This window comes from Odocoileus virginianus, unplaced genomic scaffold, assembly GCF_023699985.2.
Source record: "Odocoileus virginianus isolate 20LAN1187 ecotype Illinois unplaced genomic scaffold, Ovbor_1.2 Unplaced_Contig_5, whole genome shotgun sequence".
NCBI classification, from domain to species: domain Eukaryota; kingdom Metazoa; phylum Chordata; class Mammalia; order Artiodactyla; family Cervidae; genus Odocoileus; species Odocoileus virginianus.
Genome location: NW_027224322.1, coordinates 3,069,947 through 3,097,264, shown reverse-complemented (window position 1 = coordinate 3,097,264; position 27,318 = coordinate 3,069,947). Strand labels below are relative to the sequence as shown.

Below are 27,318 nucleotides of genomic sequence, written 5' to 3'. Positions count from 1 at the left end.
CAGCCTGGGGTCCTGACCGCTGAGCCCACGAGCAGCACACGGTCCTGCAGGGAAGGACGCTCACAGCCCTGAGGTCTGGCCCTGGGTGAAGGCCCATCAGGAGGCTGCTTGTCTCAGAGCCAAGTGAGCAGGCCTGGGAGGCCGCCGGCCTGCCCAGAGGCGGTGGCTCTCCTGAGCTGAGGTCTGGGTGCAGGTGGGAGGGTCGTCCAGGGTCCAGGGCCCCGCATCCCAGCTTTGGGGCAGCCTTGCTTCCTCTGTGTTTGCATCATCTTCTCCTCTAGTTTCTCGGGGTCCCTCACGAGGGGGCCCCGGGGGTACGCCCTCCCCAGCCACACTTCTGCAGGCCTCGGGGCAGTGCCACGCGGCTGTGGTGGGGCTTGCCTGGGCGGGGCAGCAGGGCTGGGAGCCTGGGGGGCTCCTCGGCACCCCGGGCTCCTGGACTTCCCAGAGGGACACGCTGGGTCCCCTCCACTTTGGGGGAGTGTGCCGCAGTTGCTCACAGAAGCCAGGGGCCTGGAGTTCCCCGTGGCGTCCCGGGAGGGGACAGCAGCAGGCGAGGCGGGAGGCGATCGGCAAAGTGCAGCCTGAGTGCCTCCACAGAACAAGGGGCCCCGGAACGGCCGAGGGAAAGGAGAGCAGAGGTGGGGCCTCCCTGGAGCTCGAGCTGAGCAAACTGCGTGTGGCCACGTGCATGAGACCACATTATATAGTCACACACATGTCTGTGACATTTGAACACAGACTCTATATTTGATTAAGGAACTAGTCAATGTAAAAAATTTATCAGTGAAAAACCACACTAGCATGGTCTTTCTTAGCGTAGAGTCAGTTCTCAGTTCTCTGAGCTTCTCTCACAGACGTGAGTATGGACCTGAGTCACCTGCAGCACAGGCAGGACGCTAAGCGCTCCCGCGGCCTGGATCCACCGCTCGCCGCTGCGTCGCCTAAACGGAGCGCTGTGCCGGGTCCGGAGCCTTTAGCCACCTGCTCCCTTCTCTTCCAGGATGCCTGTGGTTCCCCAAGGTGCTGAAGTACCAGGGCTTTGTTCCTGCTTCTTGCTTAGATGCTCCATGGTGGGGATGGACCCCAGTCAACATATTCACTCCACTGAAGTCCATCTGGGTTGTTTCCAGTTTGGGCTGATTATGAACAGACGTGCTGTAGACATTTACGTGCAAGTTTTTGCGTGGAAGTAAGCTTTCCTTTCTCCAAGACAAATACCCAGGAGTGGCAATCTGGATCATGTGCAGAATCTGCTTGACTTTTGAAGAACTGTCACACGCTCTTTGGGGTGGCCGCGCCATTTTGCATTCTCAGCGTTGATGGCCTGTGTCCCAGGTCTGCGTCCTCACCCCGAGTGACTGGCCAGCCTGTCTCCTCAGGACCTAGGGGTTTCCTGGGGAGTTTCAGCACTGGAACTGGGAAACCAAGATGGTTGGCCACCCTATCTTTGTGAGCGCTTGGTATTCGCAGTGATTTTTATCTTGTTGTTGCTGTTGTTGTTCAGCCAGTAAGTCGTGTCCGACTCTTTGCGACCCCATGGACTGCAGCACGCCAGGTCTCCCTGTCCATCACCAACTCCCGGAGTTTACTCAAACTCATGTCCATTGAGTTGGTGATGCCATCCAGCCATCTCATCCTCTGTCACCCCCTTCTCCTTTTGCCTTCAATCTTTCCCTTTCCCTTCATCAGGGCCTTTTCCAGTGAGTAAGCTCTTTGAATCAGGTGGCCAAAGTACTGGAGCTTCAGCATCAGTCCTTTCAATGAATATTCAGGGTTGATTTCCTTTAGGATTGACTAGTTTGATCTCCTTGCAGTCCAAGGGACTCTCAAGAGTCTTCTCCAACACCACAGTTCAAAAGCATCAATTCTTCGGTGCTCAGCCTTCTTTATGGTCCAACTCTCACATCCATACATGACTACTGGAAAAACCATAGCTTTGACTAGATGGACCTTTGTCAGCAAAGTGATATCTCTGCTTTTTAATACGCTGTCTAGGTTTGTCATAGTTTTCCTTCCAAGGAGCAAGCATCTTTTAATTTCATGGCTGCAGTCACCATCTGCAGTGTGATTTTAGAGCCCAAGAAAATAAAATCTGTCACTGTTTCCACTTTTTCCCCATCTATTTGCCATGAAGTGATGGGACTGGATGCCATGATCTTAGTTTTTTGAATGCTGAGTTTTAAGCCAGCTTTTTCACTGTCCTCTTTCACCCTCATCAAGAGGCTCTTTAGTTCCTCTTCACTTTCTGCCATTAAAGTAGTATCATCCGCATATCTAAGGTTGTTGATATTTCTCCTTGCAATCTTTTTTTTTTTAATCCCAGCAACCTTGATGGAAGCTTGTGCTTCATCCAGCCTGGCATTTCGCATGATGTACTTTGCATATAAATTAAATAAGTAGGGGGACAACATACAACCTTGCCTAATCCTTTCTCAATTTTGAACCAGTTCATTGTTTCTTGTCACCTTGGTTCTTGACTTGCATACAGGTTTCTCAGGAGGCAGTAAGGTGGTTTGGTATTCCCGTCTCTTTAAGGATTTTCCAGTTTGTTGTGATCCATACAATGAAAGACTTTAGTGTAGTCAATGAAACAGAAGTAGATGCTTTTCTGGAATTCCCTTGCTTTTTCTATGATTCAATGAATGTTGATAATTTGATCTCTGGTTCCTCTACCTTTTCTGAATCTAGCTTATACATCTGGTAGGTCTCAGTTCATGTACTGCTGAAGCCTAGCTTTGAAGGATTTTGAGCATTACCTTACTAGCATGTGAAATGAGCAAAACTGTTCAAATGGTGGCTTGAACATTCTTTGGCATTTCCCTTCTTGGGGATTAGAATGAAAACTGATCTTTGGCAGTCTTGTGGCCGTTACTGAGTTTTCCAAATTTGCTGACATATTGAGTGCAGCACTTTAATAGCATCATCTTTTAGGATTTTAAATAGCTCAGCTGGAATTCCATCACCTCCACTAGCTTTGTTCATAGTAATGCTTCCTAAGGCCCACTTGACTTCACACTCCAGGATGTCTGGCTCTAGGTGAATGACCACACCATCATAGTTATTTGTACAGTTATTTGAACTTTTTTTGTACAGTTCTTCTGTGTAGTCTTGCCACCTCTTCTTTCTCTTCTGCTTCTGTTAAGTCCTTACCATCTTTGTCCTTTATTGAGCCCATGTTTGCATGAAATGTTCCCTTGATAGCTCTAAGTTTTTTGAAGAGATCTCTAGTCTTTTCCATTCTACTGTTTTCTCCTTTCTTTGCTCTGTTCATTTAAGAAGGCCTTCTTATCTCTCCTTGCTCTTCTCTGGAACTCTGCATTCAGTTGGGTATATCTTTCCCTTTCTCCTTGCCTTTCACTTCTCTTCTTTCCTCAGCTATTTGTAAAGCCTCCTCAGACAACCACTTTGCCTTCTTGCATTTCTTTTTCTTTGGGATGGTTTTGGTCACTGCCTCCTGTACAATGTTACAAACCTCCATCCACAGTTCTTCAGGCACTCTGTCTACCAGATCTAATCCCTTGAATCTATTTGTCATCTCCACTGTATAATCCCCATGGCTCAGATGGGTAAAGAATCTGCCTGCAATGCAGGAGACCCAGGTTCAATCCCTGGGTCAGGAAGATCCTCTGGAGAAGGGAATGGCAACCCACTCCAGTATTCTTGCCTGGAGAATCCCATGGACAGAGGAGCCTGGTGGGCTACAGTCCATGGGGGTCACAAAGAGTCGGACACGACTGAGTGATTAATACTACTACAGAAGTCTCTTAGTCGTGTCCGACTCTTTGTGACCCCATGGACTGTAACCTATCAGGCTCCTCTGTCCATGGGATTTTCCAGGCAAGAATGCTGGAGTGGGTTGCCATGTCCTTCTCCAGGGGATCTTCCCGACCCAGGGATGGAACCTGAGTCTCCTGCACTGCAGGCAGACGCTTTACCGTCTGAGCCGCCAGGGAAGCCCACTACTGTATAATCATAAGGGGTCTGATTTAGGTCATACATGAATGGCTAATAGTTTTCCCTACTTTCTTCAATTTAAGCCTGAATTTTTCAATAAGGAGCTCATGATCTGAGCCACAGTCAGTTCCAGGTCTGTTCAGAACAATATTGTATAGGAACCTGGAATGTTAGGTCCATGCTTATGCATATGCATGCATGCTCAGTCATGTCCAACTTTGCGACCCCATGGGTTGTAGCCCACCAGGCTGCTCTGTTCATGGGATTCTCCAGATAAGGATACTGGAGTGGGTTGCCATTTGCTTCTCCGGGGGATCTTCCTGACCCAGAGATCGAAACTGAGTCTCTTGCATCTCCTGCATTGGCAGGCAGGTTCTTTACCACTAGTGCCACCTGGGACGCCATGATTAGGTCCATGAATCAAGGTAAATTGGACATGGTCAAGCAGGAGATGGCAAGAGTGAACATCAACATCTTAGGAATCAGTGAACTAAAATGGATGGGAATGGGCAAATTTAATTCAGATGACCATTATATCTACTACTGTGGGCAAGAATCCCTTAGAAGAAATGGAGTAGCCCTCATAGTCAACAAAAGGGTCTGAAATGCAGTACTTGGATGCAATCTCAAAAATGAAAGAATGCACTCGGCAAATGATATCCAAAGCTAATCATTCAACATTATAATACTCCAAGTTTATGCCCCAACTTTTAATGTTGAATAACCTGAAGCTGAATGGTTCTATTAAGACTTACAACACCTCCTAGAACTGGTAATAACAACAAAAAAGATGTTCTTTTCATCATAATGGATTGGGACGCAAAAGTTGAAGGTTAAGAGTTACCTGGAGTAACAGGCATGTTTGGAGTTGGAGTACAGAATGAAGAAGGGCAAAGGCTCATAGAGTTTTGCCAAGAGAACGCACTGGTCATAGCAAACACTCTCTTCCAGCAACACGAGAGACGACTCTACACATGGACATCACCAGATGGTCAGTACTGAAATCAGACTGATTTTTACTTTAGCCCTTCTAATATGTGAGTACTGAGTATCTCATCATGGACTTGGCTGGCATTTCCCTGAGAGCTATGATTTGAGCCTCTGTTCATGTGCTGGCTGCCATCTGTGTGTCTCCCTGCCGAAGAGTCCGCTCAATCTACTCTCAACTTTTTCTCACTGGGTTTAAAAAAGTGTTTATTTATTTGGCTGCCTTGGGTCTTGGCTGAGGCACGTGGAACGTTCACTGGGGGCACGGACTCGCTCTAGCTATGGCATGCAGGCTCAGGGGATGAGCGGCCTGGGCCTGGGTGCTCCGCAGCGCGTGGGGTCTCAGTTCCCCGAGCAGGGATCAGACTCGTGTCCCCTGCTCCGCGCAGTGGATTCTCAGCCACTGGACCATGAGGGAAGTCCCAGGTTGTTTTGACTGTTGGTTTTTGAGAGCTCTTCACACATTTTCAGCACGTATAGCCAGGTGTGATTCGCCGTTCCCTCCCACCATATAGCTTGCCTTTACATTCTCTTAAAATGCTTTTCTGAAAGGAAAATTTAAGTTTTTCATAGAATCCAACAAATCATTACTTTTTTAAAATTTGTGGTAAAATATAGATGACAAAAAATACGTTGTTTTAACCATTTTTAAGTGTACAATTCGCTGACATTAAGTAAATTCCCCATGTTGTGTAACCATGATCATTTATCTATTTCCAGAATCGCCTCATCACTCCAAACAGAAACTCTGTACCCACTGGGCAGTATCTCCCCATTTCCGCCTCCCCCAGCCCCTGGAAACTCAATTCTACTTTCTATCTCTTGGTCTGTTCTTGATACCTCACCTCAGTGGATGGATTAGGAAATGGTAACCCACTCCAGTTTTCTTGCCGGAATAATCCCATGGATAGAGGAGGCTGGTGGGATACAGTCCATGGGATTGCAAAAGAGTCGGGAACAACTGAGGGGACACAGTTAAATGGAATCACACAGCATTTGTTCCTTTGCAATGGGCTTATTTCCTTTAACATGACATTTTCAAGGTTCATCCATGTTGTAGAAAATGTCAGAACTTAATTTGTTTTTCATTTCATTTTTAATTGTGGTAAAATACAGATCAAATACCTCCTGAGAAATCTGTACACAGGTCAAGAAGCAAGTTAGAACTGGACATGTAACAACAGACTGGTTCCAGATTGGGAAAGGAGTACATCAAGGCTGTATATTGTCACCCTGCTTATTTAACTTATATGCAGAGTACATCATACGAAATGCCAGGCTGGATGAAGCATAAGCTGGAATCAAGATTGCTGGGAGAAATATCAATAACCTCAGATATGCAGATGACACCATACTTATGGCAGAAAGTGAAGAGGAACTGAAAAACCTCTTGATGAAAGAGGAGAGTGAAAAAGTTGGCTTAAAACTCAGCATTCAGAAAACTAAGATCATGGCATCCGGTCCCATCACTTCATGGCAAATAGATGGGGAAACAGTGAAAACAGTGACAGACTTTATTTTTTGGGGCTCCAAAATCACTGCAGATGGTGACTGCAGCCATGAAATTAAAAGATGCTTGCTCCTTGGAAGAAAAGTTATGACCAACCTAGACAGCATATTAAAAAGGCAGAGACATTACCAACAAAGGTCTGTCTAGTCAAGGCTATGGTTTTTCCAATAGTCATGTATGGATGTGAGAGTTGAACTATAAAGAAAGCTGAGTGCCGAAGAATTGATGCTTTTGAACTGTGGTGTTGGAGAAGACTCTTGAGAGTCCCCTGGACTACAAGAAGATCCAAAGGAGTCTAACCAGGATATCAGTCTTGGGTGTTCATTGGAAGGACTGATGTTGAAGCTGAAACTCCAATACTTTGGCCACTTGATGCGAAGAGCTGACTCATTGGAAAAGACCCTGATGCTGGGAGAGATTGGGGGCAGGAGGAGAAGGGGACGACAGAGGATGAGATGGTTAGATGGCATCACCGACTCAATGGACATGAGTTTGGGTAAACTCCGGGAGTTGGTGATGGACAGGGAGGCCTGGTGTGCTGCAGTCCATGGGGTCGCAAAGAGTCGGACACAACTGAGCGACTGAACTGAACTAAGCGGAACAGATCACATAAAATTTACCATCCTAACTGTACATTTCAGCAGCGTGAAATACATTCTCATGGTGATGCAGCCGATCTCCAGACCTCTTTTCATCTTCCCAGACTGAAGCTCCGTCCCCATTAAACACCCCTTTCCCCCCACACTCCCGCTTCGCCTTTCTGGCTCTATGAATCTGGACACTCTGGGGACCTCATACAAGTGGAATCAAACAGTGTTTGTCCCTCTGGGTCTGGCTTCTGTCATTCAGTGCCACGTCGTCAAGGTCCACCCAGGCCGACCTGTGTCAAAAGCGCCTCCCTTTTTCAGACTTAATAACACTCCAAGACACTTCTAGGCCCGGTCCACCCTCCCAAGCCCGGACGCTGCAAGGTGTGGGGCTTGCAAGACCGAGCGGGAGCCGGGGGCCAGGTCCGCCCAGGTGCGGACAGGCGGCGGGAGGGCTGGGCGGCCCCACCCGCTGCCGCCCCGCCCCGGCTGGGCCTGGCCCCGCCTCGCCCCGCCCCGCGGCCTGCCGGGAGACGTAGGCCCGAGCCCCTCAGGAAGGCGGACTCGGAGTCCCAGCGCGCCCCGAGGCGCGCCTGCGGGCCTCCACTGCGCTCCAGCCCGTGGCCTGCCGGGACTTGTAGTCCGGCGCCCGCGGGCGCCACGGCGCGGGGCGAGCGAGGGACTCGCTGTCCCAGAAAGCCCCGCGCTGGGCCGCGACGCCGCGTGCCCTCGCCGCCGCCGCCGCCGCCGCCGGGCTTTCTCAGGCCGCCGCCGCCACTGCCGCTGCTTCGCGAACTGAGGGCCTAGGCGTCCGCGGGCGAGTGGAGGCTGCGGGTGGGAGCCCTCGCGGGCACTGCGGAGCGGGCCGGGGGAGGCCGGGATGGAGCCCCCCGGAGGTGGGCGCGCCGCCGTGCTGGCCCGCGCCTGGGCCGGTTGGGGAGGGGGCCGGGCGGCGCGGCCGTGGGGCGGGGCCGGGGGTGAGGCGGGGCGAGGCGCCCCGGGGGCGGGTCGGGGTCCGGGGTCCGAGGAAGGCTGGGGGCCGGGGAGGTGTGCGCGGCGTCGGGGGCCGGGTGTCGGGGGGCTCACCGGGGAGGCCTGAGGCAGGGTCGGGCGCGGAGGGCACGGGGCAGGAGCCCTTCGGGGGGGATCCTTCTGACTCCAGCTGGTCCCAGATGGTTGGAGGTGGGGGCTGCCGCCGGGTCCCCAGGGGGCGGGGAGCCCCGCGTACCCGGAACAGGGCCCCGAGCCGGTCTGTTCTCCCTCCAGTTGACTGAAGCGGCCTGAAGCGGGTTCCAGAGCCTCCAGGCGGGATCTCGGGGCCTCCCAGGGGCGCGGCGGATGGTCTGAGGGCCGCGCAGACATGGCTCACCTCAGGGGATTTGCCAACCAGGTAAGGGTGGGTGTCTGGGCCATGCGCGCGTGTGCCCGCTCGCCTGGGACGGAGCGCCGGCTGCAGAGTTCGAGACAGGCCGTTTCACCAAGGACTGTCTTTTGAAAAGTGGTCCGGCGGTCTCAGAAGAGCAGCCCTCTTAGGGCGCGTGTGGGAGGAGGGGTGGGAGCCCCGTGATGCGCAGCCCTGGGCAAAGCGGGAGCGGTCACCAGGTGCTCAGACTTGGTGGGTGCGCGGCTGACTGGAGTCGCCCGTTGGCAGCGCCCTGTGGGGCCGGAGCCCACCAGCCTGTCAAAGTGTAGCCCCCGTGCAAGGTCAGCACAGAGGCCGACACTGGCACACGGCTGGGCCGCAGGAACCGGGTGTGTGCACCTGGAGGGCCGCGGAAGGTCAGGGTCTGCGGGCACCTCGGCTGGGGGGACAGGGGCCTCGGCCACCCTGGCAGGGGCTGAGCGGGACGAGGGGGGCTGGGAGTGTCTGTGTGTGTGGGGAATGCAGAGGACAGGCGTGTAAGTTTCTTTTGAGGGGTGGAGAGGGGGCGGGGGGCTGCCTGGGAGATGCCCACTCTTTTTTGTCTGGTTGGTTCTTGAAATTACCAACACCACAGCACTTTGAGGGGTCTGGCTTTGAGTCCAGGGGACCCTCCACAGCGTGGCCTGAGGTCGATAGCTGCAGTTAGGAGGGCCGGAGCAGCCACTGTCAGGGCTGTGGTCCACACTTGCCCCCCTCCCTTTTTGTTACTGCCTGGCAGGTGTGACTGGAAGCTGCTGTGAAGTAAACCCCCAGCTGGTCCGGTGGTCCTTCATCCTAGCTGTTGGGTTTTCTCTTAAGTGGTCAGCTCGGGTGTGGTTTAGGCTGATGGCTGTGAGGTGGTGGGAGCGCCTCTGGAAGAATTGAGCCCCGAGGCTCACTCCCGTCAGCCCAGTTTGGGAGGACTGGGTGCCTGGGAGGAACAGGAAGTGGTGTCCTCGTGGGGGAGGAGGAGCTGGAGTCCGGTTGGCTCTAGATGCCTGGCTCTTTGGAGAACCCTGGGGTGCTGCCGAGGCTGCAGGTGGGCTGCTGATGGGGCCGATGGGCTCACGCTTATCTTGGACACGTGTGTCTTCCGAGTCCCTTGACTAAGATGCTGGGAGGGAAGTCTGGCTCGAGGTCAAGGGCTCTCATGTGTGGACGTGGAGCTGTGAGCGGCCCCTCACCTGGGTGCTGGTGGTGCTTGGAGCCGAGTCTGGGTGGCTGCATCTTGCCCTGGGACGGAGCGGGGCTCAGAGGAGCTGAGGCAGGGACCCCAAGGGAAGGAAGCCCCTTTTGTGCTTTCAGGGGTGGAGACGCTTGGTCTTTGTCGGTGACAGGAAGCCTGACAGGACGTTGCTTTCCTTGAGATGGCTGTCACCATGGCCCTGCGAGGCGGTCCCTGTGTGCGTGGGGCAGTGGGCCTGCTCCCCGTGGGGGAACCTTGGGCGTCAGACCCCCGCCGAGCTGATTCCTGCCCAGGGTCTGTGCTGCTGCGGAAGCCCCTTGTGCACATGACTGCCACCTGTCGTGGGGTGCATGGGGGCCACTGGTCAGCTCTCACTTGGGGAGTGATGCTAGTGGTGGGCGTGTTGCTAAGTGGACGTGTAGACCGCTGAGCGGTGGCCGCAGACCAGGCAGCCCCAGGGCGGGTTCAGAGCACGGAGGTCTGGGCCGAGCGAGCAGCCTGCGCGGTTGTCCAGACCCGGGTCTCGGAAGGGCCGCTGTGAACCGGCCCCGGGCCCTGTCTCTCCTCTCCCCAGCGGGGCTGCGAGCAGGCCGTCCCGGGATGGGCCTTGGGGGCCCTCTGTCCACTCGGGTGCCTGCCCCGCAGCCTTGGGGACCCAGAGAGACTGAGAGCTGGGCCAGGCTCCCCGCTCCCCTGCCAGGCCTGGCCTCTGGTTAGGGGTCTGCCCTGTGCCCGCCTCTGAGGCCGTGGAGAGCTGGGTGCCCCGTGTGGGGTGTTTCTGGTCAGGACACTGAGGGACCAGACCCGGCTCTGGGCTGGCCTCGGGGCGGGGTGGGGTTGTCACTGGCAGAGGCCTGAGGGTGGGAAGGGGAGGCCAAGGGAGCGCCGGGGGGACGGGAGTCCCCATTAGTGCTGCCAGGCTGGCCTGCCTGCCCTGCGTCTGCCCTGAGGCCACCTTGGAGGGAGAGGACCCTGTCTTTGGAGCATGGGCTGGACTGGAGGTGTGCTCAGGGCCGAGCCTGCGTGAGCTCGGGCGGGGCTAGGGTAGGGGGGTGGCAGGGGGCGGCATCCCGGGCTCCGTGGCCCGGCTCTCTGTCAAGGCGGCCGCCTGCGCCCTGTCCCACTTGCCTGGAGCTGTGAGGTTGGGTGAGCTCTTCCCTGCTGGTGACATTTCTGGGAAGGCAGCTCTTGGACGCTTCAGGTTGTTATGTCTTCTTGGTCTGGAGCCAGTGGGCCCCGAGCAGTGCCCTGCACGGGGGCAGCCCTGTGCCCCGGGACTCTGCTCAGAGCCTGTGAACGGCTGCCCTGGCTCCCTCAGTGCCAGGGTGCTTGCACAGATGGGTGGGCATGGTGCCGCTTTAGGGGGCGCCCTCGGGGATGGTGCTGCAGTTTGGAGGGTGCTGTGTCCTGTGGACTTGTGGCCCAGCGAGCTCGGGAGACCCTCTCTGTCCCTGTGGGGACTAGATGCCAGTCTCCCTGCCAGCATACCAGCGCCACTGGGGTCCTGGGTCTTTAGCGCCTGCAGAGGGGGAGCAAGGTGACCTCAGCACCCAGAGGGCCACGCAGGTGGGGGTGAGGGATGCCCTGCTGTCCTCCACGCAGCCCCACACTGAACGTCTCAGGCCTGGACACTGAGGGTCAAGGTCGAAAGCCAGATTGCCCCGTGATGCCCATGTGCCGTTGTGTCCTGGCACTGAGCCTGCCTGAGGGTCCGCACCTTGTCAGGCGGGTCTGTGCTCCAGTCTGAGGACCAGGTCGGGAGGGTGGTTTTCCGTCCATTTGAACGTCCAGGAGAGCGTGGGTTTTCAGCTCCGAGCTGGGGTGAGGGCATCGCTGTCTTGAGGACTCTCTCTAAGGTGCCTGGCTTCCAGGTGTGCAGGGAGAAGTCAGTTAATACTTGTTGAGTTTTATTCTTTTTCTTTGATGAATAGGCTTTACTTTTTAGAGCAGTTTTCAGTTTAAAAAGGTGAGTGACAGAGTTCTTTGCACCCCTCGACCCTTCCCTGGAGTCTGTCATAATCGCTGGCCCACCGTGGTCAAGCTGTTGCCCACGAAGCTGGCAGCCTGCGAGGCTGGCCCTGTGTGCTCACAGCATCGCCCAGGCCCGTTTTCCAACTGCCCCCAGCTCCCCGTGCTCATCCCTCCTAACCCATTGCTTGCCTCCCTGGGTCTGCCTTCCCCATGGCCCTGGTTTCTTGGCGAGAGCCCCTACCTCTCAGCCCTCTCTGGGGACATTTGCCCCTGTAGGGAGGTAACTTTAGGTTTTCTGAATGAAAAGGGATATAAGAAGTGAGGAAAGAATTTAGGAGGGCTCCGTGGCCATCCACCCTTGACCAGGCTACTCGCCCATGTCCCCAGCACTCGCGAGTGGACCCCGAGGAGCTTTTCACCAAGCTCGACCGCATCGGCAAGGGCTCTTTCGGGGAGGTGTACAAGGGCATCGACAACCGCACCAAGGAGGTGGTGGCCATCAAGATCATCGACCTGGAGGAGGCGGAGGACGAGATCGAGGACATCCAGCAGGAGATCACTGTGCTCAGCCAGTGTGACAGCCCCTATATCACGCGCTACTTCGGCTCCTACCTGAAGGTGCTGCCAGCGGGGGCTGGCTCCAGCCACCCTGTGACGGGCGCCCCCCCTCAGAGAGGGGGCTGCCCTCCCCCCCCCCGTGGCCAGAGTGGGGATGGGGCTGGCGGGCCCTGTCTGCTCAGGAGACCTGGCTGGGTCTGCCCCCCTGGGCCTGGTCTGCAGGGCAGGGCTCCCCACAGGAGGACATGGACCAGGCCCCCAGGGAAGGACTGCACCCAGGGCCAGGGGCCCAGCCTTGTCCTGAGGGAGTCCGGGGGCGGCAGGGCGTGAGCAGGGAGCGGCCGGCTCTGCAGTGGCCTGTTTGTGCCCCTCCTGGGAGGGGCCCAGGGGCTTTGGACAGTGGGCTCGGCCGCTGTTGTGAGCGCACGGCCCGTCTGCAGTGTCTGCGCAGAGGGGTGGCGAGGGGAGCCAGGCGGGCTGCTGATGCCGCTCCCGGTGGGCATCCTGGCTGAGTCAGCGCAGCTGGGCATGTGTTGGGGCCCCGCGCTGCCTGCTGCTGCCTGCTGACATGCTTCTCTGCCGCAGAGCACGAAGCTGTGGATCATCATGGAGTACCTGGGTGGTGGCTCCGCCTTGGACCTGGTGAGCTGTGGCCTGGTGGGCTGGGGCGGGGCCAGACTGAAGAGGTTACCTGGGGGTTGTCCTTGAGCCCTGGGCTGCTGTGGCCCCTCCTTCCCTGTCTCGGTGGCTGGCTGTTCCTCAGGGCCCGGCTGGTGCTGAGGGGTCCGCATCCTCTGCTGGCCCGTGCGGCGGGGGGTTAGTCCCCCCGCAGGCAGGCTTAGGAGTGCGCCAGGTCCCCGTTCTCAGCTCTTACCTTCCCGCAGCCATCTGAAACTTTAATTCCAAAAGTGGGTAAAGAGGGCTTCCCTGGTGGTCCAGCAGCTAAGATTCCACTTCTAATACAGGGGGCCTGGGTTCAGTCCCCAGTCGAGGAACTAGATCCCACATGTCGCAACCAAGAGTTCACAGGGTGTAACTGAGACCCGTGCGGTCAAAACACAGTGGGTAAAGAAATAGGAAGCTCCCACGTCCAGAGGGTCCCCCCGCCCCTGGCACTGAGGCGGGCGAGCTCAGGGTCAGTGCTGGCTCCGCGGCGGTGGGGAAGGGGTGGGTGGGCTTCATGGGGAGGCCTGAGCCCTGCTGGCCCCTCTTGTCCGCAGCTGAAGCCGGGCCCCCTGGAGGAGACCTATATTGCCACCATCCTGCGGGAGATCCTGAAGGGCCTGGATTACCTGCACTCGGAGCGCAAGATCCACCGAGACATCAAAGGTGCCTCACGGCACGCTGTGGCAGGAGGCGTGGGCGCGGGGCCAGCGGTGCTCAGTGCCCACTGCTCGCTGCCGCCCCGGAAACCTGGCAGTCCCGCTGTTTCCAGTAACAGCGCTGTGTCCCTGCACACAGCAGAGCCGGCTCTGCACGTAGCATAGGAGGGCCCCTGCTTAGTCTGTGAATGTGAGGTGTGTGAGAGCAGCCGTGCTGGTGGATGTGAGTGGCCGGGCCAGCCTGCAGGGGCCTGACTGGCAGAGCAACGGGAAGTCAGGCAGTCCCCTCTGCCTGTTGAGCGATTTGGCAGGGAGGGTGGTTCCTGTGCCCGGGGTCTTCAGTGGTGGTGACCGTTAGGGGGGCACTGGGGCTGGCTGAGGGTGCATGTGTGCAGGGCCCACAGGCACCCGCTGGCAGTGTGCCATGGCCTTGTGGCTGAGGGCGGACCTCCCTGGTGGGAGATCAGCTGGAGGCTGGGAGGGTGCTTCCTAAGGCGGTGTGGAGGGTGACGCCTGCGGTCCTGTGTCACAGCCGCCAACGTGCTGCTCTCGGAGCAGGGTGACGTGAAGCTGGCAGACTTCGGGGTGGCAGGCCAGCTCACGGACACGCAGATCAAGAGGAACACGTTCGTGGGCACCCCTTTTTGGATGGCGCCCGAGGTCATCAAGCAGTCAGCCTATGACTTCAAGGTGGGCTGGGTGGCGAGGGGGGAGTGCGGCGTGCCGGCGTGGGGGCCGCGGGGCTCGGGCGGCTTGCATTTCAGTGGCCCCGTGGCTCTCTGTCCAGGCCGACATCTGGTCACTGGGGATCACAGCCATCGAGCTGGCCAAGGGCGAGCCCCCCAACTCCGACCTGCACCCCATGCGTGTCCTGTTCCTGATCCCCAAGAACAGCCCGCCCACGCTTGAGGGCCACCACAGCAAGCCCTTCAAGGAGTTTGTGGAGGCCTGCCTCAACAAGGACCCCCGATTTGTAAGCTCCTCTCGCCCCCAGCTTATGAGTGGTGAGAACGCCTGCACAGCTGAGCATAGTTGGGGCGCCTGGAACTGCGCCCCAGAGGATACTGAGGGTGTGTGTGTATGTGTGTGCGCGCGCGCGTACTTGCATGGAGGGGCATGCAGTCTGTCTGTAGTGAGAGCTTGGAGGTGACAGGGCTGGAGGCCCCTCCGCTGTGCCAGGGCAGGCTCTGCTGTGCTCCCGGCCCAGGCCAGGAGGGTATGGAGGGAGGCCCTTCCCCTGGGGAGGATGGTGTACAGCCACCCACCCCCCTGGGCGCCCCTGCCACCTGGGGTCCCCTGACCAGGCCTCCCAGTGGGGGCAGCAATGCTGATGACCCAGCTTAGCCCAGGCCTCCTTGCTCTGAGCACCAGGGGCTCCCCAGGCAGCACTTGTCTGCCCGGCGCCTGGTGACCCGTGTGCGCCCCTGGCAGCGGCCCACCGCCAAGGAGCTCCTGAAGCACAAGTTCATCACGCGCTACACCAAGAAGACCTCCTTCCTCACCGAACTCATCGACCGCTACAAGCGCTGGAGGTCGGAGGGCCATGGCGAGGAGTCCAGCTCCGAGGACTCTGACATGTAGGGCCTGCTCTTCCCACGGGGCCAAGACGGGCTCCCCGGGGCAGGGTTTGGCCTTTGGGGCCTTCCTGACTTCAAGGCCCCGTGTGACTTCCCATCGTCCCCTTCAGAGATGGAGACCCCGAGGACGGAGAGCAGGGGCCCATCTGGACCTTCCCCCCCACCATCCGGCCGAGCCCACACAGCAAGCTGCACAAGGGGGCAGCCCTGCATGGTGCCCAGAAGGTCGGCCCGGCCCTGGGCGCGCCGGAGGGAGCGGGCTGTGGGGACCCACCTCCTGGGATGCCCGCTCCTCAGGGGTGGCCCTTCGGGAGACCAGGATGGGGTGGGGATTTCGCAGCTGCCTGAAACCCCTGCTTCTGCCTGGCTCATCTCTTCACGCTCTGCGCTTGTAGTCGGTGGAGCCCGTCAAGAGGCAGCCGAGGTCGCAGTGCCTGTCCACGCTGGTCCGGCCCGTCTTTGGAGAGGTGAGGGCCGAGCTGGGGTGGCACGGGGTATCTGGGTCCCTCGGGGCTCGTGAGGTTGGTTCCTTGGACCTGGTGTTTTGGGTGAAAGGACCAGAGCTGGCTGGGATAAGCTGGCCTCAGGTGACCCTCAAGATCCCGAGCCTGCCGGGGTCTTCTGGGGCCCCAGGGGGGCTTTGAATATGAGCTGCCGTCCTGGGACCTTTCCTCCTGAAGCACAGACTGGGGGAGATCCGCAGTCTCGAGCGCCTGGGTGTTCCAGTCTTGGGCCTCAGGCCCTGGGCAGGGAGCCCTTGAGGGCCACGCCCAGCGGTCACATGACCCAGCATCCATCACCTGTTCAAGGGCGCTCAGCAGCATCCCCGGAGGGAGTCGCCAGCAGTGGGCTGTGGCCGTGTTCACTCCCAGGGTGACGCTGGCCCTGGAGCCTGGGAGCGGGCGTGGACAGCCCTCCCACCCAGGGGCCTGCAGTGCCGGGGCGGGGAAGGGGATGGAGTTGGGGGGTGGAGCTGGTGGGGGTGGGCTGTCCCTGGGCACATGGGCTCTTGGAGCCACGCAGCAGGGTTCCTGGGGCTGGCACCTTTGGGGTGTGAGGTGGGTGGGAGGCATGGCCGCACCCCGGCTGGCTGGGCCCCCTTCGGGTTCCGGTTCTGTAGGCTGGCTTGAGGTCAGGCTGCCGGGTGGGTGTCCGGGGAGGTGTCCGTCCCTCACCCCTTTATTCTGTGTGCTGGGCGAGCAGACTGACCCGTCTCCAGCACCCCCGGCCAGGCCGTCACCTCGTGGGGTCTCCACAGCTGGGGGTGCGAGTTGGCCCCTACTCCCAGTGGTCAGGCTGGCGGGGCTCATCTGGCTGATCTGGGCTGTGGGCTTCTGGGACCCGGGGTCGGGAGAAGGTTCCTGATTGGAGGAGCGAGGCCCCGGGGAAAGGGCCGGCTGGAAGCCCCTGCTTGGTGCTTGGGAACCCTGGGGCAGCACTGCCTCCTGCTGCTAGTCGCAGGTCAGGCGGGGCGGGGAGGCTGGCCCCCAGTCAGGTGTCTGTGGTGTCCACGCAGCTCAAAGAGAAGCATAGGCAGAGCGGCGGGGGCGTGGGGGCGCTGGAGGAGTTGGAGAATGCTTTCAGCCTGGCTGAGGAGTCCTGCCCCGGCATCTCGGACAAGCTGATGGCCCACCTGGTGGAGCGGGTGCAGAGGTGAGGGCCTGGGGGCGGCAGGCTGCTGTGGGTCCTCCTCGCCGGGTGGGGCTCAATCAGGTCTGTGGGTCCTGCATCCCCGGCCTGGCCTGCGCTCCTGGGCAGAGCAGTGACCCGGCCTCTGGTCTGCAGGTTTTCCCACAGCAGAAACCACCTGACGTCGACCCGCTGAAGCCTTGTCTGCACCCGGGAGGAGGGTCTCCGTCGGGAGCCATGTGGTCAGGACTGTGCTGACCAGGGCCCTGGGCCATCCTGGCCTCGCCCTGCGGGCCACGCCCTTGCCCCCACAGAGGGCTGTCCCCTCCCACATCTCCTCCTGGCTGGGCCAAGGCCGCACTCAGCGGCAGAGGCAGTGGGCTGGGTCTCTTCAGGGCCCCAAGGCCAGGTGGGTCCCCAGGGCTGTGCTCTCGGCCCAGATGGAGGGGCAGGGATGCGCGGGGCAGACCTGCCGCCTCCTGCCTGGCCCACCCGCCCATAGAGGCTGTAGGTTCGCCCTGTGTTGTTGGAGCAGGTACCGTGTCTTCTCTTAAGTACTCGTGTCAGCCAGATTGGTGTTTTTTTTAAGAAAACCAAACTTCCTTGCTTCCCTAAATATTCTAAGGTTAAGGTGTTAGTTTTCATAGAACCTTCAGAGGCTCCCGCCACTTTCAATAAAGACCTGAACTGAGATGTGCTGGTGCTGGGCGGGGTGCAGAGTCCTCCTCACCCAAGGTGAGCATGTGTGGCCGCGGGTCAGAGAGCGGGCAGGGGAGGCAGCACACGGACCTGGGGGGAGACCCTTTATTCTCAGCCACTCTGTGTCTCAGCACCGTACACTCCTTGGAATGATAAATTAGTGGGGCTTGCTTTCCACTTTGTAGTAGTGTGGGCTGGGGGGGCACCAGGGATGCTTCTGTGCCTGGACCCCCCATCACCCAGCCTGTCGGGAGGCCCTGCCCGGCAGGAGGAGGGCAGGTGGGTGAGGGCAGGGCAGTGCCAACCTTGCCCGCACAGAGTTGGCCCGCACCCACCGTGCACGTTCTCCCGGTGCCCTGCTGAGCCCAGGCGCTGGCTTGCGTCCCTGGGGAGCACTCGCTGCCGGGTGTTGCCAGGAAGCCCGCCCGCCACCGCCAGTCTCGGGGTGGGGACGGGCAGTCGTGGGGTGCATGCCAGCCCTGCTTGCTTGCTCGGCTTCTTCATCTGGGCAGGGTGGGCCTCAGGCCTTTTCCTCGGGGGTCCCAGCCCTCTCAGCTGAGGTGCTGGCTGTCTGTATCACCTCCATCCACCTGAGAGGAAGCGCAGAGGTCAGAGCCACCCCACCAACTGCTTGCCTGGGAGGCAGGGCCATCAGATCAGCGGGCTTGTGCCCAAACACCTTCCCAAGAACCACCCCAAGTAAAGAGGGAAGGGCTGGCTCGGGGCCTGTTAAACCCCAGCAGCAGCGCTCGGCCCCCCTCCAGTCCCAGGAAAGCCCCGAGGCGGGACTGGGGGCCCAGGCGCCTCTGCAGTCACCTCCCGAACGTGTATTTGCTGTCGGCCCGGAAGAAGTAGACGTGGGACTTGAACTGGAGCTTGAAGACGTGCTCCTTGTGGATGCCGTCCGTGTCCCCAGGGAGGCTCACGCTGTAGCCCAGCAGCGGGAGGCTGGCCAGCGGGTGGTTGTCCTGGAAGGTGGCGGGCCGTGGTCACTCGGTGGGTGCCCAGCCCCTGCCCGCCCATAGGCGGTTCCGTGAGGGTGCAGCGCCCACAGGCAGGGCCCCACCTACCTGATGGGTTTTGTAGAAGAACAAGCAGAAATTGGTGAAGACCACCCAGAGTTTCTGCCAGCCACTGCTGTTCTTGAACTTTCTCAGCAGGTATCCAGAAAGCTGGTTCTGAAGGAAATGTTTGTGGATGTGAGTGTCCCAGGACCACTGGCCACAGAGGGCCACCCTCTTGGTTCCGTCCCGCAGGGCTGCCCCCAGGCTTCCCTGTGCTCTGCGGGGCAGGGACGCGGTGCCTCCCCGGACCTGCCTCAGTGTTTAGCAGTCCAGAGGGCAGGGACAGGCTGGCCGAGCCCGGCGCTGCTTGTCCCCAGTGCCCCGTGACAGACGCGGGGACAGGCCCACAGTGGCATCCACCCGGCAGGCTGGGGGCAGCACCCCGCTTGGCGTGGAGCCCGCGTGCCCTTCTGTGGGGCCCCTTTGCGGCCTGCTGGTGCCCCGTCCCTCTCTGGGCTTCACGGGCATGGCCCCAGGCCTGAGCCCAGAGACAGCACGGGCTGCTCCTCAGTCTGGGGCCCCGTGTCTCTGACCCCGGGGCTGGCACAGACGGCAGAGGAGCACCCAGGTCACCTCCCGTCCGGCAGGCCCCCATGAGCTGCCCGCTGCCTGCTTGCTCCCTGGCCTGGCCCCCATCTGCTCTGAGGGCGCGCCCAGGGGCCCGACAAGCCAGGCTCCACGCTGAGGGGTGCGGAGGCCAGCTGGGTGCTTCTGTAGGGAGGGAGCAGAGCAGGGGCGCCCGGCCGTACCTCGACAGCCGCGCTGTGGTCGGCCCTGGACACGCTGGTGTGGCGGCACCAGCACACATGCACGGTGGTGTTGGCACGGCGCTGGCCCATTCCCGCCACGGAGCCCTGGGCCCCGCCAGCCTCGTCCTCAGGCTCCGGCTCCAGGGAGGCCTCGTTGGGGGACCCTGGGGAGAGGCCGGCCCTGGCTGAGGACATGGGTGCTCCAGCCAGTGGCAGGCAGGGAGCACAACCACGCAATGCCCTGCCAGAGCGCCCACGCCCGCTGCCCCCCGAACGTGCCCCATGGAAGGAGGGCATGCGGGCATAGCAGGTGGGCTGGCCCGGTGACCCCCAGTCCCGCCCCTAGAAAGCCACCTTGGTCTCCAGGAGCTCAGCCAGCACTCACCGCGGGGCAGGGGGCACAGCATGCGGGCCGGGGGCGCTGGGGCCGGGGTGCTGCCTGTCTTGGCTGCGTCGATGGCCGTGTTCAGGTCGTGCAGCCACTTGGCCTTTTCTAGCTGGGTGCTGCGGGCAGGCTTAAGGTTCAGCTGCGGGGCAGGGCCCCCTCCCGCGGTGGGGCAGGGAGTTGGGGGGCCTGCCCACTCCCCCCAGGCATCCTGTGCTGCGGGTCCCAAGGGCTGGCGGAGGCTGCTGATGGCTCAGCCTAACCCACCACGCTCTCTGGGGCTGCCCACATTGTGTTATGTTCCTGAATCATGGAATTTTAAGGCTCTGGTGCGGAAATGGGCGCCTGGAGCCTGGGTCACGGTTAAGCCGCCAAGGTCTCCTGGTGGGAGGCGAGTGCCCCGTGTTCCGACGCAGCCAGGACCCGCAGGGAGGTGCGGGGCCAGGCACAGCTCAGTGCCAATCCCCACGAGGGCCCACACGGGCCGCCAGGAACTTGGGTCTCCTTCCTGGGGATGTGACCGGGGGCAGGGGCAGCCCGCGGTGCCGGGCCGTCCTGGAGACGGTCTCAGAAGCCACGCGCTCCCACCTAGGGTGCAGCTGCTCCCCTGAAGCAGTGCTCACTGGGACACATGTCCCGGTGACCGTGACACGCACGGCACAGAAGCCCACGAGCAGACGGGGAAGGGGGCCCTCACCTGGCCGCCACCACGATGGTCTTCTGAGCCGCACAGATGGTGAAACAGGGCGGGACAGACCGCTCACTCTCCTGATCCTCCACCTGTGGGCGGAGAGCAGGGGTCTGGAGCAGGAGCGGGGCTGCACGCAGGTGTGCACCAGGCCCCTGCTGACTACCAGGGCTACCGGGGGGCCTGCCACCCAGGCGGACGAGCTGAGGGCCTCAGGCACCCAACTACTCACCGGAGGGTCCAGAACTATTAGCTGAAAATCAAGCACAGGAAGAGACGTTGAGCATTTTGTTGAAAAGAGAGACAGTTCATGATATATGGTGGTACCAAAACCTAACAAAGACTCAAAGAAAAGCACACAGACTAACTTTTATGATAAGGGATTACATAACTCCAGAAAAAAGTACTCCCTAACTGGACCTAAAGGCAGAGAGAAGACATTGTCCTATACCAAGCCAGGTGGTTCCAGAAATGCAGGACGGTTTGACATTACGAAGCTAACTGCCAGAATCCACTGTGTCACAAGGAGGAAGAAGGGTGACCGTCTCCATGTGCTGGAGTGCCTCTGCCAAAGTCCTGCGTGTCTGATAAGACCTCTCGGAGACTAGCGGAGGACACTGTGCTGACAGGGAGTGACTGTCCACCGGCCAGGGCTCGGCAGCCTTCCCTCCACAGCCAGGAGCGAGCGCGGCGTGTCTGTCCCCAGGACTAGTTGGCTACAGCTGACCTACCCCCACCCCCCAAACACATGGGACGCCAACGAGGGAGCCCCACGCGGGAGTTACAGGTCAGAAACTAACATGAGCGGCGGTAGCCAGCAGGACAAGGCTTCGCAGGATGGCATCTCCTCTCAGTTAACTAAATTTAATACAATTTCAACAGAAATCTCAATCATGTTCCTTGAGGAAGTTCATCCAAATGATTCCAAAGTTTACTCAGAAGAATTAAATACTTGAAATTAGCAAATAACTTTTTAAACAGAAGGACACATACGAGAAGGAACTTCTGATGTGGTGACTAACCCTTACCACACCACTAATGAGAACAGTGTAGACAGGTGTTGGGACAGACAGAAATGGAACAGAACCTCCAGAAAGAATCCAAGTGTAAAGACAAGAATGTTTTATATGATCAAGGCAGCCTTGGGATCAGTGAAAAAAATGAAGGATTCAACAAATAATGGGAAAGCTGACTACAAAAAGAGAATGTTACATCTCAATCTAAAAACATCCAAAGCAACAAATTTTAGGCAGATTAGTTAGGAAAATAAGTGTACCAGGAAAGAAGCTGGCAGCGCGGTCTTGGTGTGGGAAAGACTTTCTGAGCCCGTAGCAAGGACAGAAACCCTAGAGGAAAAGATGGACAGACTGCCTGACTGAAAACGGCGACCTTCACTCCTTCAACAAGTAGGGCCTCCGTGCCACATGCAGTTCTAGGAGCAAGCCAAACACGATCTGCATCTGGATGGAGTTTAAATTCTCCGAGGTAAAACCAAACTGAAGGCAGAGTGAAAGGAACGACTGGCTTGGCAAGCACCCGAGGCCTAGAAGGGTTTAGAAACTCCACGAACTGCATGAACCAGGCTCCACACTGGCAGGTGGAGCGATGCCCTAGGCTCGGGCAGAGGCAGGTGCAGACGCACCTGATGGGAAGGTCACCCGGCCAGCTGCTCTTACAGCCGCGTAGCAGTAACAGTCAAGAGCGCCCCCAGCTCACACGATTTATCTCAAGGACCTAACTAAGGATGTGTCAAAAGACAAAAACGGTGGTGCTGTTTCTCATCCTGAAAATCTAGACGCAGCAGTGTCCAGTGCAGGGAACTGGCTAAATGAGCTGGGGCCTGGCTCCCTGGTCCAGTGCTCAGGACTCGAGCCAGGGGTGAAAGCAGGGGCTGCTGAGACGCGCTGCCACGCAGGGCCAGCACCGGTCACAGCCAGCCTGTGGCACACACTCCCGGGTGACGGCCAAAGGCCTGCAGTTCTCACTGCCAGGCGGCAGAGTGAGCACTGATTTTCACTTGGCATTTTCAGCTTCTTTCTATAATGAAGACGTCACTTTCACATTTCAAAACAGAGGGGATCTGCTTCCAGGGATGGCGGGTGAGGTCATTCAGACTGACCCTTTCATGCTGAGAGTTGGAAAAGCTGAACAAATGTCAGAGACATCTACGGAAGTTCTGGCACTGTCTCGAAGGAGACGTGTGCCCGGCGCGCAGAGGGCGGCAAGAAGGGCCAGACGCCACGAGGGGGAAAGTGGCAGGACGGAGCTGGACTGACAGGAGAGCCCACCCACCACCCGCAGCAGATGGGGCCTGGTGGGGCCGCAGCGAGGGGCTCGCTGCCCAACAGCACGTCCTCACGGCAGAAACCTGAACTCGGCCGCCCATGTTTGCTGGTCCCCAGATGGGTTCCAGGTGGGAGGGAGGTTCACACAGCGGGGAGTCAGTGTCTGCGGGGGTGTCTCACCACAGAAAGCGGTGATCACGGAGAGGACAGACTGCCTCGTGTTAGGACGAGGCACCTTGCTCGTCAGCGTCCACGCCCCACGTTGCCCTGTGGCGGCGGGCGTGTGGTGTGGAGACAGCACTGGTCGTGTGGCATGTGCCTTGTCACCGGGCTGCATGGCAGGACTTGGGGGCGGCCAGCAGGAGCTGCCCTGAGCCCAGTGCTGGCCTCGGGCCCCCTTTCCACCCGTCCAGGTGGTGGCGTCTGTGTCACCGCCTTAACGCTGTGTGTGTGTGAAATAGCAGATTATGGCACCGCAAGGAACCAAAATTGTCTGTTTGAGAGAAGAGATGTACAAATAAAATCAAGGAAGTAAAGTGTGCAGCATCTTAGGGATGAGGGGTTTAGCTTTCTTAGACATGGTGTCAGCCCCATCCCTCCAGCAGTGCTGTGGCCCCAGTGCCTGGACCAGGCTTTCTGTGGGCTCTCCTGCCAAGGAACAGGGCTCCCTGGGATTGGCAGGTGGAGTCCTAGAGGACCTGGGCCTGGTCCTACAGGTGCAGGTGGGCGTGATCGGGGCTGCGGCTGTGTGAGCCCCTGGGATGGCGGGGAGCGGCTGTGAGCCCGACCCGGCCCGCCCAGCGCCGCGCACTCACCAGCATGCCGCGCAGCGGGAGGAGGCCCCGCATCCGGAAGAGGCTGCTCCCCGCAGCGTCTCTGCTCGCATACAGCAGCACGTCTGAGAACTGAGGGGCCAGAGCTTTAGGTGAGCAAGTTCTAAAAACAAGTGTCCACAGTCAGGCCAGCTTCACTCCAAGGGCCCGCGTGTGGTTTTTCAGCTTGCTGGAGATTTTTGCTAAAAAGGGGCTTTTTGTTCCACACCGTTGTCATTTTGACCAGAGGTGAGCAGTAGCCACGTGAACGGCAGGCCTCTTGGGCCAGCGCCTGCTGTGCCAGTGGAGGAGTGGGGGGTGGTCCTGCGAGGCCCTCCCGCAGGAGGGGGCGAATCCTCCAGCTGGGCGTGAGGGACTCCCGGAGGCCTCAGGCCCTGCGGACTGGCGTGAGCAGGGCGTCCCTGCAGCATGGCTGCGTGGGTTTCTCTACCTTCCTGCTTTAGTTTGGGCTGCAGACAGGTGCCCAGAACCCAGAACCAGGAGGGGGGTGGGCCAGGGCATCCCCGCGTCCCTCACAGGCCCTGACCACACGGGCCTGGGGCATCCCCGCGTCCCTCACGGCCCCAACGGCTCAGCCCTGCCCGGACGGCACCTGCCGACCTACCAGGAAGAACATCCTCTGCTGCAGGCCTTTCCGGGTGAGCTTGTGGAGGCAGCCCTCGCGGATGAGCTCCTGGAAGACAGGGGTCCTGAGTGCCGGCCAAGGGTGCCCAGCAGATGGCTCCTCACCCTCCACGCGCCCCCTCGCCCCTCGCAGCCCTTCCATGGCGTCCTCCTGCCCGGGAGCCCGCCTGCCGCTCCAGCCTCCTCCCTCTTGTCTGCTCCCCGGGGCCCCCCGCGTCCTTCCTGCTGCTGGTTAACCCACTGCCCCATGTCTGAGCCGCCACAGGCTGGTTGTGCTGAGGGCTGGCACTGCTGTGCTTCTGGAAAGTTCTGCCATGGAGATGACCGAGTTCAGCTTTGGGGAAAGCCAGGCGGGGCGGCTAGAGAATGGCAGGGAGGAGGACGGACACCAGGTTCCCACAAAAATCACCAGGGGCTCGTGAGCAGTCGCCCTGTGGCCTGACCAGAGGATTCCTCCGTGAAGGTGCCGTGGCTGGGGTGAGAACTTCTAGTGGTCTGAGCTTGGTGGGGTCCCCTGTGTCCCGCAGCCCACTCCCCCAGGACTCGGGCCCCCTCACCGCCAGGCCAGGCCCCACCTGTGCCTTGGGGGCACAGGCATCAGACACCCCTGATGGCCTGCACCGTGGTTGGAGGGTCAGCCCAGGGACCCTGGACAGTTGCTGTGGACTATTTCAGGGGGCAGTGTGGGCTGTGACCCGAGAACACCCCAGAGGACTCCGGCCTTAGCTCCCTCAGATGCACTGGGCGAGGGCGTAAGGAGACCTTGATCCAGAAATCCTGGCCCAAGCCAGGGGCCAGCTCCACGGAGGAGGAGGGAACCACAGCAGCCTCGTCTTCCTGCCCGCAGAGCAGCCCCATCGCCTCCAGAGACCCCAGAACTGCAGCGCCTGTGCCCCAGCACTGGCGGGTGGGCCTGCCACATTCCTGCACCCTGGCGCTTCGTGCATCCCGGGGCCCTTATCAGCCACATCCAGTCCATAGTCCTGCTCCTCAGGTAGGGATGTGCTGCGCTCCGGGGAGGCCGGGCACCCCGGTGTGATGAGAGCAGGTCTCTGTCACAGCAGCAGTGACGACGGCAGCAAGGCCTCTTCCCCGGGGAGCTCGCCCTCGCTCTGTGGGTGCTCCTGTTTATGTGTCCGTCTAGTAATAGGCTCCTGGGGCACGCGAAGAAACCAGAGGAACAAGAGCTCCCGGCCCTGCGAGCAGCCCTGGGGAGCTGGGTGGTCTGGGTGGGAGAGGGAACAGGCCGTTCCGGCTCCAGGACGGCAGGACCTTCCTGTTTCAGTCTCGTTCCTTCGGTTCACGATCCCACATTCTCAGGACCTTCTTCTAATAAGGCTAACAGAAAACAGGACTTATACACCCATGTTCTCGTGTGTGTGTGGAGGCAGAAAACATCCCCATGCAACCCTTAAACACTACTGTGAAAGTGAAAATCGTGTCCATCTCTTTGCAACCCCATGGACTATACAGTCCATGGAATTCTCCAAGCCAGAATACTGAAGTGGAAGCTGTTCCCTTCTCCAGGGGATCATCCCAACCCAGGAGTCAAACCCAGGTCTCCCACATTGAGGTGGATTCTTTACCAGCTGAGCCACAAGGGAAGCCCAAGAATACTGGAGTGGGTAGCCTATCCCTTCTCCAGCGGATCTTCCTGACCCAGGAATTGAACTGGGGTCTCCTGCATTGCAGGTGGATTCTTTCTAAAGCAAAAGCTATTAATGACAAAAAGTAAGCAGCCCAGTAGACATAGAGACCCATGGAATTAAACTGAAAGTTCAAAAATAAACTCACTCCACGCCCACTGCTTTTTGACTAAGGTACAAAGACAGTTCAACAAAGGTGCTGGGACAACTGTACCCCCACCTGGAAAGGGGTGAAGTTGGACCCCTATCTCACACCATATACAAAAGTGAACTCAAAATGGATCACGTCTAAATGTTAAGAGCTAAAACATAGACCACTTTTAGAAGAAAACACAGGGGTAAATTTTCATACCTTAGATTAGGCAATAGTTTCTTAGCTATGACACCTAAAGCACAAGTAACCAAAGAAAAAACAGACAAATTAGACATCAGCTAAATTAAAAACTTCCATGTTGTAAATGATGCCATCAAGAAAGTGAAAAGATAACCCACCAAATGGGAGAACATATTTTGCAAATCATATTCTGGTAAAGATCTGGTATTCAGAGATGAGAGGGAAGCTCACAACAGTAAAGAGACAAACAAACCAATTGAAAGGTGGGCAAAGGACCTGAGCAGGCACTTCTCCAAAGAAGGCACAGAAAATGGCCAATAAACACCAGGAAAGATGCTTGATGTTAGCCATCAGGGGAATGCAGATCGAAACATGATGAGATGCCACTGCATACCGTCAGAACGGTATGGCTAAGTCAAAAAGACAAGATACGGAGAAATCAGAACCTTCACATACTCCTGGTGGGCGTGTAAAATGCTGCAGACACTGGGGACAACTTTGGCAATTTCTCAACATGTTAAACACAGAGTGGCCATGTGACTTGGCAATTCCACTCCTAGGTTTATACATGTGTGCCCAGGAGAACTGAAAACACATGTTCACACCAGGACTTGTACACGGTGCTCAGAGAAGCACTATTCACAGTGGCCAAAAAGTGGAAACAACCGAAGTGTCTATTAGCAGATGACAGATAGACAAAATACGCCGTCTCCAGAGATGGAACACTGATACTCAGTCACAAGAAGGAATGAAGCCTCCGCCCCACAACACGAATGAACCTGGAAGACACTGTGCTGAGTGAAAGAAGAGAGACACAAAAGGCCACACACTGTGAGGCTCCGTGTGTATGAAACGCCCGCAGTGGGGAAATCCAGAGACAGAAAGCCGATTAGCAGCTGCCGAACCAGGGGTGGGGTGACTGCGAGCAGGGGTGGGGTTTCTTTCGAGGAATGAAATATCCTGGAATTAGTGGCGATGTGGCACAACCTCATGAATATACAAAAAACTATGGAATCACATACTCTGAATTATGTCTCAGTCAAAAACAGTGAAGTAACCAGCTCAAAAAACGTTCTTAAATGAAGCCACTCACCCTGCCGGGAGCGACCAAGCTCTCTATGCCGACCAAGTCCCGCTGCAGCTCTGTCAGCCTCTGCAGGTTCTCCAGCTGGACCAGGCTGTGCTGGAGCGTGGAGGTCACCTCCGTGATGGCCTGGAGGGCATCTGTGTGGACAGGTCCCTCATTACAATAAGCAGGGGCAGGTGGGCTGTGGGTGGGGACAAAACCCTCCCCCGACCAGCTTGTGACATTTTAAAGGTGGTTT

At 58.5% G+C, this 27,318-nt stretch overlaps 2 protein-coding genes across 9 annotated transcripts in view; one reads left to right on the top strand and one right to left on the bottom strand.

The window, feature by feature from the left end:
- The first annotated feature begins 7,767 nt into the window (after window positions 1-7,767).
- On the top strand, window positions 7,768-17,379 carry STK25 (serine/threonine kinase 25). 3 transcript variants are annotated; one of them, XM_070463713.1, is made up of 12 exons: window positions 7,768-7,937; window positions 8,308-8,431; window positions 11,988-12,218; window positions 12,744-12,800; window positions 13,379-13,487; window positions 14,013-14,170; window positions 14,268-14,453; window positions 14,912-15,057; window positions 15,168-15,282; window positions 15,453-15,524; window positions 16,574-16,710; window positions 16,843-17,379. In XM_070463713.1, exons 2-12 carry the CDS (start codon window positions 8,402-8,404, stop codon window positions 16,880-16,882), a joined length of 1,281 nt encoding a protein of 426 aa, XP_070319814.1. In that variant the 5' UTR covers window positions 7,768-7,937; window positions 8,308-8,401; the 3' UTR covers window positions 16,883-17,379. The 3 variants fall into 3 exon arrangements, with proteins under 3 accessions (XP_070319814.1, XP_070319815.1, XP_070319816.1); XM_070463714.1 differs by having other exon boundaries at window positions 7,769-7,875; XM_070463715.1 differs by lacking the exon at window positions 7,768-7,937 and adding an exon at window positions 8,068-8,088.
- A 97-nt stretch (window positions 17,380-17,476) lies between these two features.
- Window positions 17,477-27,318, bottom strand: part of FARP2 (FERM, ARH/RhoGEF and pleckstrin domain protein 2) — a 93,025-nt gene continuing 83,183 nt past the window's right edge. Inside the window, exons 19-28 of one of the 6 annotated variants that reach the window (XM_070463707.1) lie at window positions 27,087-27,217; window positions 23,994-24,062; window positions 23,372-23,461; window positions 20,504-20,524; window positions 20,281-20,363; window positions 19,584-19,702; window positions 19,199-19,362; window positions 18,456-18,563; window positions 18,202-18,353; window positions 17,477-17,975 (exon numbers count right to left, since the gene is read on the bottom strand). In XM_070463707.1, the coding sequence (XP_070319808.1) occupies window positions 17,906-17,975; window positions 18,202-18,353; window positions 18,456-18,563; window positions 19,199-19,362; window positions 19,584-19,702; window positions 20,281-20,363; window positions 20,504-20,524; window positions 23,372-23,461; window positions 23,994-24,062; window positions 27,087-27,217 (1,007 nt within the window). In that variant the 3' untranslated portion in view covers window positions 17,477-17,905. Of the gene's footprint in view, window positions 17,976-18,201; window positions 18,354-18,455; window positions 18,564-19,198; window positions 19,363-19,583; window positions 19,703-20,280; window positions 20,364-20,503; window positions 20,525-23,371; window positions 23,493-23,993; window positions 24,063-26,011; window positions 26,046-27,086; window positions 27,218-27,318 lie in introns of those variants that run through there. The other 5 variants (XM_070463708.1, XM_070463709.1, XM_070463710.1 and 2 more) reach the window with 5 other exon arrangements.

Bases quoted from the DNA above. Each gene is read 5' to 3' on its own strand.
- STK25 (XM_070463713.1), top strand. From the start codon at position 8,402: ATGGCTCACCTCAGGGGATTTGCCAACCAG. The intron at 12,801-13,378 runs GTGAGCTGTGGC...TCTTGTCCGCAG, and splicing joins GTGGCTCCGCCTTGGACCTG to CTGAAGCCGGGCCCCCTGGA. The intron at 15,525-16,573 runs GTGAGGGCCGAG...GTGTCCACGCAG, and splicing joins TCCGGCCCGTCTTTGGAGAG to CTCAAAGAGAAGCATAGGCA.